General features: G+C 32.6%; 1 protein-coding gene across 2 annotated transcripts in view; it reads left to right on the top strand.

Annotated features, from left to right (window-relative positions):
- The window catches only part of RPS6KA6 (ribosomal protein S6 kinase A6), a gene marked incomplete at both ends in the record, with an annotated part of 161,879 nt that overhangs the window by 87,849 nt on the left and 60,765 nt on the right, over window positions 1-13,265 (top strand). For both annotated transcript variants that reach the window (XM_079727886.1, XM_079727885.1), the window contains 3 exons: window positions 1,686-1,765; window positions 12,204-12,310; window positions 12,604-12,641. In XM_079727886.1, coding sequence (XP_079584012.1) covers window positions 1,686-1,765; window positions 12,204-12,310; window positions 12,604-12,641 — 225 coding nt within the window. The remainder of the gene's footprint in view (window positions 1-1,685; window positions 1,766-12,203; window positions 12,311-12,603; window positions 12,642-13,265) is intronic.

Here is a 13,265-nt window from a genome sequence, read left to right as displayed (position 1 = left end):
GATATTAATTCCTTATTGGTCATATCATTTGCAAATATTTTCTCCCATTCAGTAGATTTGTTCATTTCATTGATGTTTCCTTTGCTGTGCAAATGCTTTTAATTTTAATTAGGTCCCATTTGCTTATTTTTGCTTTTGTTTCCTTTGCCTGAGGAGACAGATCGAAAAAAATCATGCTACGATTTATGTCAAAGTGTATTCTGCCTGTGTTCTCTTCTAGGAGTTTTATGGTTTAGGTCTTTAATTCATTTTGAGTTTATATTTGTATGTGGTATTAGAGAATGTTCCAATTTCATTCTTTTACATGCAGCTGTCCAGTTTTCCCAGCACCACTTCTTGAAGAGACTTTTTTCTCCATTGTATATTCTTGCCTCCTTTGTCATAGATTAGTTGACCATAAGTGCATGGGTTTATTTCTGTGCTCTCTATTCTGTTCCATTGATCTGTATGGCTCTTTTTGTGTCAGTGCCATACTGTTCTGATTTTTGGAGCTTTCAGCATGGTCTAAAAGTCAGGGAATGTGATGCCTCTAGCTTTGTTCTTCTTTTCCAGTATTGTTTTGGCTATTTGGGGTCTTTTGTGTTTCCATACAAATTTTACAATTATTTGTGCTATTTCTGTGAAAAATGCCATTGGTATTTTGATAGTGATTGCATTGAATCTGTAGATTGCTTTGGGTCACCAATATTAATTCTTCCAATCCATGCAGTTCTGAGTTTTAATCATGGCTCCATTGCTAGTTTAATGTATGCGTGAGATTGTGGCATTTGGCTTCCCTGGAGAATTCAAAGGCATATACATTAGTAAATCACTGATCCAATCTACTATGTCACTCTCAATTTTTGAAATTTAAAAATATAGCAGCTATTAACTTTATTCTTAGGTAATTTTGACAAATAATGCATTATAATATGTACCCAACTCTCTTTGTAAAAATCCCTCTAGAATTTTCCACCCATTATTCTTTTATTCCCCATTACCCTAATGGAATGAGAGTAGTAGTATCATCTAAAGATCTCCTTCCTTGAATCTCTAGGATTTCATTAATCACTAAACACCAGTTGTGTTCAAAACATTCTATTCAAATCAGTGGGCTGTAGAGGTGAAATAATCTCTGATCTCAAGAAATTTATAATCTATAGGGAACACAGACATGTAAGACCAATTAATTGTATAAATCAAAATGGATTAAGTACCATAAGAGAGACATAAATAAAGTGCAATGTGATCTCAAAAGTAGTAAGAAGTAATTCGGATGGGGAAGAGGTTAAGGATGCTATAGGGAAATGTGAAAAGAGGGAAATCCTTAATAGAAGAAAGCTAAATAGAGGGGGTGGCATTTTTGTTGAGCTTGCCAGAATTAGTAGATTTTCAGTAGGTGGAGAAGTAGAGTTCAGGCAATTGCAGTAGAACATGATGCTCCATAAATCAGGAAAACGATGGTGGTACAAGTTTCTGTGTAAAGCTACATCCAAGGTTGATTATGTTCTGGGAAGGGGTTTATAGCTTTTTCAACACTAGTTTTAATTTTGAGATGATGTTATCAAATCGTGGACCATGTGAGTAAATGCTTAATTGTTTTATAATGTTCAGTAATAAAATTCTAAACATATAAATTAATTAAAAACTATGCTAAGCTTTGTAAGCCTTAAAAATATTATTACTACATTCTAATTTCTAATTAGCCTTTCAGACTGAAGGGAAGCTGTATTTAATACTGGATTTTCTCAGGGGAGGAGATGTCTTCACAAGATTATCCAAAGAGGTGAGTATTTGTAAATGTTTGCTGTATTTTATTAAAACAAAACTAAGAATAATTGTTTTTTTTTCTTTTGCTAATTACTTTTTTTCCTACAGAAATTTTAAATAATTATTATTTTTTGTTACATAGTATTTAGTGAATGTGCCAGTTAATGGCATTTTCTGTCTGCCTCTCATTTAGATAATCTCAATGTGTTACTCATTTTTCCCTTAGGCACAAGATCAGTATAAATAACTGGATGAAGTAGCTAGGGGCAAGCCTAGGACTTTGGCTACTCAAGCTACCAAAATGCCTCTGGGAGTAGTGTTTAATTTATTCATGTTTAAAATAGCTTTATGGAGGTACAGCTGACGTACACTAAACTGTACATATTAAAGTACATGCTTTGATAAATTTTGACATTTGTATAAACTTGTGAAACCATCAACACAATCAAAATAATTAGTTTATTCATCATCCCCAACAGTTTTCTTATGCCCTTTTTTAATGCTTCCTTCCTGCCCATCCCCTACTGAATCTGCTTTCTGTCACTGTTTGGTTTGCATGTTCTAGGACTTTATATAAATGGAATCATATAGTATGTATTCTTTTTTTTTTTGGTCTGGCTTTTAAACTCAGCATAATTATTTTGAGATTCATCCAAGTGGTTGTGTGTATCAGTAGTTCATTTTTATTGCTGAGTGGTATTCCACTGTATGGATATACAATGATTTGTTTATTCATTCACTTGTTGATGGATATGTGTGTTTTTTGCAATTTTTGGATATTACTAAATAAAGCTGCTACAAACTTTCATGTACAAGTGATTGTATGGACATGTGTTCATTTTTCATGGTTAAATACCTAAGAATATAATGACTGGGTTATATAGTAGGTCTGTATTTTAACATTTTAAATACACTGTCAAACTGTTTTCCAAAGAAAACTGTTATATAATTTGTTATATAATTTTTACATTCCCACCTGCAGTATATGAGAGTTTCAGTTGCTCCATATCCTTACCAACATTTGGTATGGTCAGTCTTGTTTTAATTTTGAACATCTGGTAAGTGTGCAGTGATACCATATTGTGGTTTTGAATTGCATTACCTTAATGACTAATGATGTTAGGCATCTCTTCATGTGCTTATTTGACATATATCTTTTTTGATGAAATGTCTGTTTAAATCTTTGGCCCGTTTTTTATTGGGTAGTTTTCTTATTGAATTCTGAGTCTTTATATAGTTTGGATGGTAAGTCCTTTATCATGTATGTTTGAAAATATTTTCTTCTGGTTTATGACTTGTCTTTTCATACTCTTTACAGGGTCTTTCAAAAAGCAGAAGTTCTTAATTTCGATGAAGTCTGATTTATATATTTTTTCCTTTTATGAATTGTGTTGTTTGGTGTCCTGATAAGGAATATTCGCCTAATCCACAAAGATTTTCTCTTATGTTTTCTAGAAGTTTTGTAGTTTTTGGTTTTACATTTATGTTTATAATCAATTTTGAGTTCATTTTCATATATGGTGATAAATATGTGTTGAAGTCCTTTTTTTTGTGTATAGATATCTCATTGTTTTAGCATCATCATTGGAGAATACTGTGCTTTCTCCACTCAGTTACCTCGCATTTTTTGTTGAAAATCAATTGACCATATATGTGAAGATCTATTTGTAGACACTGTTCTGTTCCGTTGATCTGTTTGTCTGTCTTTATGTCAATACAACACTTTCTTGATTACTGTACTTTTATAATATGTCTTAAAGTCAGGTAGTGCAAATCCTTGAGCTTCGCTCTTCTTTTTCAAAGTTGTTTTGCCTCTACTAGGTCCTTTGCATTTCCATATGAATTTAAAAATCAGCTTTTCACTTTCTACAAAAAAAAAAGCCTGCTGGGATTTTGATTGGGATTGTATTGAATCTGTAGTTCAATTTGCAGATAATTGACATTTTCACAGTATTGAGTCTTCCAATACATGAACATAGTATATCTCTCCATTTATTTAAGTCTTCTGTAATTTGTCTCAGCAGTGTCTTGTCATTTTCAGTGTACAGGTCTTGCATGTCTTTTGTCAGATTTATCTCTAAGTATTTTCTTTTTAAAAAATGTCACTGTAACTGGAATTACTTTCTTAATTTCTTTTCAATTTGGATGGAAATATGATTACTATTTTTGTATATTGGACTTTGTATCCCACAGTATAACTAAACTTACTCATTTTATCTAGCAACATTTTGGTAGACTGCAAATAGAACTTTCTATTGGTAATCTGCACATAAGGAGTTTTACTTCTTCTTTTCCATTATGGACATCATTTATTTGTCTTTGTTACACTGGCTTGATCCTCCAGATCAGTGTTGAAAAGTATTGGTAAGAGCAGAGATTCTTGCCTTATTTCTGATTTTAGGGGGTGAAGCATATTTTCACCATAAATTACAAAGTTAAGTATAGGTATTTTTGCATGTTCTTTATCAGGTTGAGAAAGTTCCCTTCTATTACTAGTTTGTTGGGTTTTTATCAGGAATATGTTAGATTTTGTCAAATGCTTTTTTTTTGCAGTTATTGAGATGATGATCATGTTTTTTTCTTCTTTAATCTTTTAATATGGTGAATTACATTGATTGATTGTCAAATGTTGAAGCAGCCTTGCATCTGTGGATGAACCCCATGTAGTCATGATGTATTATCCTTTTTGCATATTAATGGACGTTATTTACTAAAAGTTTGTTAAGAATTTTTGCATCTATTTTCATGAGAGATATTTGACTGTAGTTTTCTTTATTGTTTATATCTAATTTTGGTGTCAGCAATTCTGGTTTCATAGAATGAGTTGGGTAGAATTTTCTCCTCTTCAGTTTTCTGGAAAGTTCAATGTTAAATTGTCATTAAATGATTGATAGTATTCACTAGTGAAGCCCTATGGGCCTGAAGTGGTTTTTTTAATGGTACATTGTTTAACTATAAATTCAATTAATTTAATATACTTGGGGCTATTCAGTTCATCTTTCTTTTTGAATGAGCTTTAATATCTTGTGTCTTTTAATGAATTTGTCCATTTCATCAGTTATCAAATTCATTGGCATAAAGTTTTCATAATATCCCTTTATGACTTTTATAGGTGTAGAATTGATAGTAATGTTGATATCATCATTCCTGATGTTGGTATTTTGTGTCTACTTTTTTCATCTCAGTTAGCCTTGCTAGAGGTTTATCAATTTTATTGTTCTTCTTAGAGAATCAGCCAGCTTTTGGTTTCACTGATTCTCTCTATTGTATTTCTGTTTTCTGTTTCATTGTTTTCCACTTTAATCTTTATTACTTCATTTTTCTCTGCTTAATTTTGTGTTTCACTAGCTTTTCTGGTTTTTCAGATGGAAGCAGAAGTTATTGATTTGAGACTTTTTCTTCTTTCCTAATATAAGCATATAGTGTTACAAGTTTCCCTCTAAATACTGCTTTAGCATCATCTCACAAATTTTGATATGTGATGTTTTTATTTTCTTTTAGTTCGTGTTTTCTAATTTCCTTTTATTTCTTCTTTGTTTCATGTGTTATTTAGAAGTATGCTAATTAATTTAAAAATATTTAGGCAGTTTTCAGATAAATTTCTATTATTGATTTCTAATTTAATTTTATTGTAGTCATAAAGCACACTTTGTATGACTTGAATTCTCTTAAATTCGCTTAAATTATTTTATGCTTCAGTATATGGTATATCTTGGTAAATGTTCCATGTGTACTTGAGAAGACTTTGTATTCTGCTTTTGTGTAGTAGAAGGTTCTGTAAATGTCGATTAAATTAATTTGGTTGATAGTGGTATTAAGTCTACTATATTCTTCCTAATTTTTTCTCTACATGTTCTAACATTTTTTTGAGAGACAGGGATTGAAACCTTTTACTATAATTATGGATTTATCTATTTCTTCTTGAATTTCTGTCAGATTTTGCTTCATGTATTTCAAAGTTCTGTTATTAAGTGCATAAACATTTAGGGTTATCATTCCCTCTTGGTGAATTGACCCTTTGTCATTATGAGATTACTTATTTTATCCCTGCTAGTGTTCTTTGCTTTGAAATCTACATCAATATTAATACAGTCACTCCAGGTTTTAAAAAAATTAGTGTTAGTTTAGTATATTGTCTTCCATATTTTTATTTAATCTATTTGTCTTTATATTTAATGTGCAGTACTTAAGGCAGCATATAATTGTCCTTGTTTTTTATACAGTCTGAAAATCTATGCTTTTTAATGGGTGTGTCAGACTTGTTACATTTAATCTGACTATTGATACGGTTGGGTTTGAATCTCCATCTTTCTATTCATGTTTCTTTTGTTGTTGTCCCTTCTGTTCTTTGTTCTTTTATTCCTCTTTTTCTGCCTTTTTTGTTTTTTTTTTTTTTTTGCGGTACGCGGACCCTTCACTGTTGTGGCCTGTCCCGTTGCAGAGCACAGGCTCCAGACACGCAGGCTCAGCGGCCATGGCTCACGGGCCTAGCTACTCTGCGGCATGTGGGATCTTCCCAGACTGGGGCACGAACCCATGTCCCCTGCATCGGCAGGCGGACTCTCAAACACTGTGCCACCAGGGAAGCCCTGCTGTCTTATTTTTAATTAATTATTTTTCATGATTTTATTTTTATACCTTTGGTTGGCTTTTTATCAAAATAACATTTTGTTGTTGTGTATTTTAGTAGTTGCTTTAGCGTTTGTAGTATAAATTTTTAATTCAGGAGTCAGGAATCTATAGTCAAAGGCCAAATATGACCTGTTGATTTTTTTGTAAATTAAGTTTTATTGGAACACAACCACACCCATTTGTTTAGGTATTGTCTATGGTTGTTTTTGTGCTTCAGTGGCAGCATAATTGTATGGTCATTTTTTATTGGATGGCAGGTGTTATGAATTTAATTTTCTTGTACTCTAGATACTTGCATTTTCTTATAAGTAGTATTTATCTTTGTTCTGGGATGCAGTTAACCTGTTGAGTCTTGCTTTTAACCTTTGTTATGTGGTACCAAAACAGAATTTAGGATTAATTTTTCCCAATACTGAAACATGACCCTTCTTAGTACTCTAACCAGCCTATCAATTATGAGATTTTTCACTCTCACTGTTTGGTACAGGACTTATCCTGGTCCTTTGTGAGTTCTGTGAATTCCTTTTTAAAAATCTTTTAGGGTTGTTCTTTTCCTGGGCTCAAGTAGTTTCTTTAGATCCATGATTGGGAATTCTTCATTGGATGACAGACATCCTGAAATTCACCTTGTTAGGTGATGGATATTTTTGTATTCCTATAAATATTATTGAACTTTGTTCTGGAATTTGTGTGGAACTAGTTTATTTCAGATTGTTAGACTGGACCAGAACAGTGTCTAATCGGGATGATTTTACACCACTGTGAAGCATCTGATTACTCTGTCCAGTGCCCTGTGAATTATGAGGTTTTCTCTTCTGTGTGGAGGTAATAGGAACTATTCCTGGCCCTGTGTGAGTTCCATGGATTAGTCCCTCTAATACTTCCATTGGTTATTATTCTGGCTCAGGTTTCCTCACTCACATGTGCTGAGCATTTCTCTGCTGAATACTTGAGATAGACCATCTACATAACTCTACAGTTCTCTCTCTGTAATTCTCCCTTCTGTACTCTATCTTGTGAATTCTGTCCTTCTGGTCTCCCCACTCTCTCAGCTCCATCTCATCAACTCAGGAGCCTTCCAGGCTGTGGCCTGACTTTGCCCTCCTTGCATTGGTGCTTAAGAACTCTTTCCAGGTAGTGAGCTAGGACAGTTGTAGGGCTGTTTCCATCTCTCAATATTCACTGTCCTTTGTTGCCTGATGTCCAGTGTCTTGAAAAATGTCATTTCATATATTTTGTCCTGTGTTTTAGTTGTTTCAGATGGGAAATTAAATCCTGTCTTTGTCTACCTCATTTTGTCTTGAAGTGGTAATCTGGGAGTAGAATTTTAATTGGGTGATAGTGGTTCAACATTTCACTTCCAGAATTAAAATATGGGAAAACTACTCTTGATTCTCAGAATTCTAGAACTTGCTGTGAGAAAGGAGCATTGTGATTCTGGGATGCTAGCTAGTGCTTAAGTGGCTAAGACCTGTCTCCCTGTCTACCTCTACCTGTCTACCTCCAGTATAGAACATTCCATGCATGAACATAGACTGTGACCTTGGTATATTCTTTACTCTAGAACAGAGTTCAGTATGTGATAGGGTCTGTCTAGGACCCCCTTCCCAGAGTGTCTTTAAAGGACCTTATTAAAAGCTGGTTCCAAGACACAGAGGGACAATAGTATAACAAGTATTCATGATTTCTTGTGTTAGATTGTAGAAGCATGAAGAATATGTTTGAGAAATTCTTACTTGTAGTCATTTCTAATTTTCTTTTAAACTCTTCAGACCTCCATTCTCGATGTGGGACTATCTAAACCCATACTAGCACAGAGATGCAGTCAGTAAGTTTTGATTCCTAAGTCTGGAATATTAGGTAAGAACAAGCATTTTAAATGCATTTCCCAAAAGACAATAAATTCATATATTCATTGAACAGGCTGCTAAGAAATGATTTAATGGTTACTTCTATAGACAGCTTATTAATAAGTTTTTATTGGTTATACTTCATGTGTATGTACAAAAAACTGCTATATCATCAAAAATGAGAACTTACTCTTTATGCCTTAGAAAAAGACTTTTAAAAATACATTTTTGTATTTGTTAAAGAAATTTATAATGTCTGTCATATATATTTTAAAGGGAATGGCACCTCCCCAAATTTCTCTCCTCACAAACACACACACACACACACACCTCTTAGATCATACCATATTTTGCTAATGTTAAGAAAATACAATGAGATGAATGGCTGAGAATTATAAAGCTTCCAGTTCTTCCAGAATTAATTTGTAGACTTAACAAAATTTCAAACAAACTCCCAATAGGAATTCTTGTTTGAAATTGACAGATGATTTTATCAGCGTGCTTGGAAAAGTAAATAAGTGAAAAGAACTAAAACATTTTGAAAATAAAGATCACCATTTCCTTGCCCTACCTCTTGTTTAAAACTTTATAAAGCTACTGCTATAAGCAAACCATCACAGTCTCAACACAAGATTAGAAACATACTGTATAGTCCAGGAATATTCTGGTATATATGACTTACCATATATTATTATAATAGAGGAAGAATCACAAGTTAATGGCAAAGAGATTGATTGTTCAGTAAACCATATATGAGAAATTGGTTAGAAATTTCAGAAAGAAAAAAAAAACATTTTAAATTGTTACCACTAACACATACAAAGATAAATCTTACTTATATTAAATAACTAAATCTTGAAAACTTCTCATCCTAAAAGAAAATGCAACTGAATGTGTAGTTGACTATTGAATGGGGGTCTCCTAAATCATTAAAGTAATGAAGTAAAATCATACAGAAATTATATATAAATTTGACTACATAAAATTAAGAATTACTGAACATCAAAAACCAGCACAAAGTGGGGAAAATATTTACAAGTAATATGATGGAGGACTGACATTTTTAATATTTAAAGGGCCTGTACCAATTGAAAAAACAGTAAGTAAATAATGGAAGATAGGAAAAAACATTGCTGATAATTCACTAAAAAAATAGAAAGTCCACTAGACATGGAAAATTATATAGCCTAAGAATCAGAACAATTGATTACAGTTTTGTATATCAAATTAGAAAAGATATTTTAAAAGGGTATACTCAATGCTATCATGGATGTGGTAAGACAAATGCTTTCATAAGCTGCTGATGGGAGTGTAAGTTATTGTAACCCTTTGACAAATAATTTTGCTCTGTATATCGAGAGTCTTGGACTATTTATTCTCCTTGACTGCCTAGTATTTGCTTTCTTATTTCTCAGAAATCCATTTTGGGGAAATAACCATAAATATCAAAAATATATATGCATATTACAGAGTTATTTATAATAGTGAAAAACTGGAAATAACCTAAATGAACATTAGATAAATTATAGTAAATTAGTATGTTGAGATTGTACAGCTATTGACAACTCTTTATTAATAAGTTAAAGATATAGACGAATGCCTATAATATAATATTAAGTGGGGAAAAAGGAGGCCACTAAATAGTTTATGTAGTGTGATCTCAAATATGTTAAAACACACACCTTCATACATACATACGTGAACGACTTGAAGAGCAGACAGAAAGACTAGCAGTCCTTACCTCACGGTGCTGGGGTTTTAGATGATTTTTATTTAGGGGGAGACTCAGGATAATTAGTGAATAGAAAAGCATTAATGGTAGTGAACCTGAAACTTAAAAAGTTGTAACATAACATATGGCAGAAGTGGCTTCTGGGGAAGAGGTAGTTCTTAGGGATAATTCTTTCTGAGTTCAAATCCTGCCTGCTTCTTACTGTGTTTTTCTAGGCAAGTTACTTTATCACTCTGAGTCTCCATATGTAAGGTGGTGATAATACCTACCTCATAGGGTTGTTTAGAAGATTGTAATAACATAATGAAAAGTGGCTGGCACGTGATAGTTACTTAATAAGTTTCTTATTTGTGTCCATCATGAAGCTTTCCTCAGAGACAATTTCATGACAAGTTAATATGCTTGTCATAAACTGTAAATTAAGCAGTTTTCTTCTTTTAGCGTTTGAAAGATTTTTGTTTAGGGTTTTCTTTTGTGTTAAGTTTCCATGAACGTTTTGATTAGCCTTCCTCAGAAGTGAAATAGGTAACATCTGTTTTTCTTCTTAATAAAATGCCAAGTGAAAATGATGTTCTTATACTTTTACCATTATAATATTCAAATGAATTCTTCTGAAACTTAGATAATGAACAATCGTTGTTTTTCTATAGATCATTTTAAAAAGTGGATGTAATATCAAAATTTATCTTTCATTGCTCATTCTCAGAAATTTCACTAGTACCTGAGTCTGCATAATATAATTCAGTGACCATAATTCTAAGTGGGTAAGCAGTTTTAAGATTTTATGATATTTCATTAAAATTTTGAGGTTTCCTAATAATCTAGATATTTCTTTAATGAAAATAACCAATTTCTAGACAAGTTATTTGTTTTGCCAATTGGAAGCCTTCGATAAATCTTAACAATTACATCTAATGGTTGAGTAATGCCCAATTTTGTGTGTAAATTAACACTTACTTTTGAATGAATATAGACATAAACCTATAACAATAATACCTCATTGTTACACACATAGGATTTTACAATTTACAAAGGTTTTTTTTTTTTTTCCCACATAAACTAAGCTGACTCTTAAAACAACCTTGTTAAGTAGATGTAGCAGATACTATTATCCTTATTTTACAGATTTGGAAACTGAAGCCCCGAGGGCTAAGTGATGTCAAACATTACACTGCTAATTCTAATTCCAAGTCCAGTGCACTTTTCACTTCATCATAGCACCTGTGTTCCCAGGCAGAAAAAGATTGAGGAATTCAGTGCCTTCAAGTTCATGTATTCTACTAGCAGAAGAGTCCTGGAGCTACCCCTTAGGCCAGAGATTGGGTTTAGAACCGTGTTTAATATGAGTTACTAATTCGACAACTTATGTTGGTATAATTGAAGCTTTTAGGTTAGTAGAGCTGCTGAAAGCAAAATTCCTGAGAAGTGATAGTAGGCAGTGAAAGAGAAAATAGTAGAAATAGTGGAATTACCAATGCTCAAACAAAATATCTAATTTACTGCAAAGATCCTGAGAGCATCCCTATATAGTAGTGTACTAAATATAATAACCGAATTATGACATTAAGTTATTTTTAAAAAGGTAAATCCTGTGCAGTACATTCAGGGTAAAAAGATATGCAAGCTACATAATATGTTTTAGGAATATCTACATTAAAATGGTTAATGTTGAAGAGAAGGATTTTTTTTAAGTTTTCAGTATATTATTTATTTATTTATTTATTTTAATTAATTTATTTACTTTTATTTTTTGGCTGCGTTGGGTCTTCGTTGCTGCATGCGGGCTTTCTCATAGTTGCAGCGAGCGAGGGCTACTCTTCGCTGCGGTGCACAGACTTCTTATTATGGTGGCTTCTCTTGTTGCAGAGCACAGGCTTTAGGCACGCGGGCTTCAGGCACGTGGGCTTCAGTAGCTGCCACACATGGGCTCAGTAGTTGTGGCTTGCGGGCTTTAGAGCGCAGGCACAGTGGTTGTGGCACACTGGCTTAGTTGCTCCATGGCATGTAGGATCTTCCCTGACCAGGGCTCCAACCTGTTTCCCCTGCATTGGCAGGCGGGTTCTTAACCACTGTGCCACCAGGGAAGTCTGAGTAGGATTCTTAAATAGTTTAGTTCCATCTATATACTTCTTTTATTTTCTTGTTTGCCTAGATTTGTCTGTTTACTGGTTTTTAAAGAAGAAAATTTAAATAAATACAACATTAAAAAAGCCAAATGGTAAATTATTATTTTATTCTAGGTTCTGTTTACAGAGGAAGATGTGAAATTCTACCTTGCAGAACTGGCCCTTGCTTTGGATCATCTGCACCGATTAGGAATTGTATATAGAGACCTGAAGCCAGAAAAGTAAAGCTATATTCTCTTTATGTATCCCTGTTACCAGTATTTCTATAACTACTTTTTTCTCCATTAAGTCTTTTACTTTAAAGATTATATGAAAATATACGTGAATTATACAGTTATATGAAACTTACTTTAAAAAGTAATCTTCATAAGATACCCATTGATTTTAAATTAGTCATTTCAAAATTTTCCAGTATATCAAATAGATATTGACCTCTTTTATGATGATTTTTATGTAAATGTTTTATGTAAAAATATTTTATCCCACGTTTTTGAATGTGAATTTTGATTTACAGCATTTTGCTTGATGAAATAGGACATATCAAGTTAACAGGTATGCAAATTTTCTTATTCTACCCTAAGCCTGTTTTATATTTTTTGTTATTTTAATATATATATTTGTCTAAGCCTGTTTTCTTCCCTCTTTCTTGATTTAATTTGCAGTTTGTTTATTTCTTTGGTGAACTAAAATTCATTTAAAGGGTAAATAAGATAACTCACAATATGCTCTAATTGTAATACCAAAAAATTATATGGTAGAGTCACTGTCCTCATTAAGAAATGACATTTGGTTTTCTAGGTAAAATCACATCATTTTTATTTCAGTCTAGGCTGAAAGATTTATCATAAGTAGTTATCACATTTGAAATATAGTGAATTATAAATTTCTGAACCAAGTGTTTCATAATAAGAGGTTCATTTTATTCTTTCTTTTGTAAAAACATTTTATTTTACTTTATTTTGAATGTTGAGTGTTTACTGTATGTGAAACACTGCTAATTTTCACAGGACTCTTATGCATAAAGTATCCTTATTATACCATTATAAAAGCCCTTTAATTTTCAAATAATTATAGACTCACAATAAGTTGCAAAAATAGTACCAAGAGGCCCTGTGCACCATCACCCAGCTTTCCCCAATGGTGACATTTTACAAAATTACAGTGCATTATCAAACC

Source organism: Hyperoodon ampullatus, assembly GCF_949752795.1.
Source record: "Hyperoodon ampullatus genome assembly, chromosome: X".
NCBI lineage: Eukaryota > Metazoa > Chordata > Mammalia > Artiodactyla > Ziphiidae > Hyperoodon > Hyperoodon ampullatus.
Note: the sequence above shows the minus strand (reverse complement) of the source record. Positions and strands in the feature narration are given on the sequence as shown.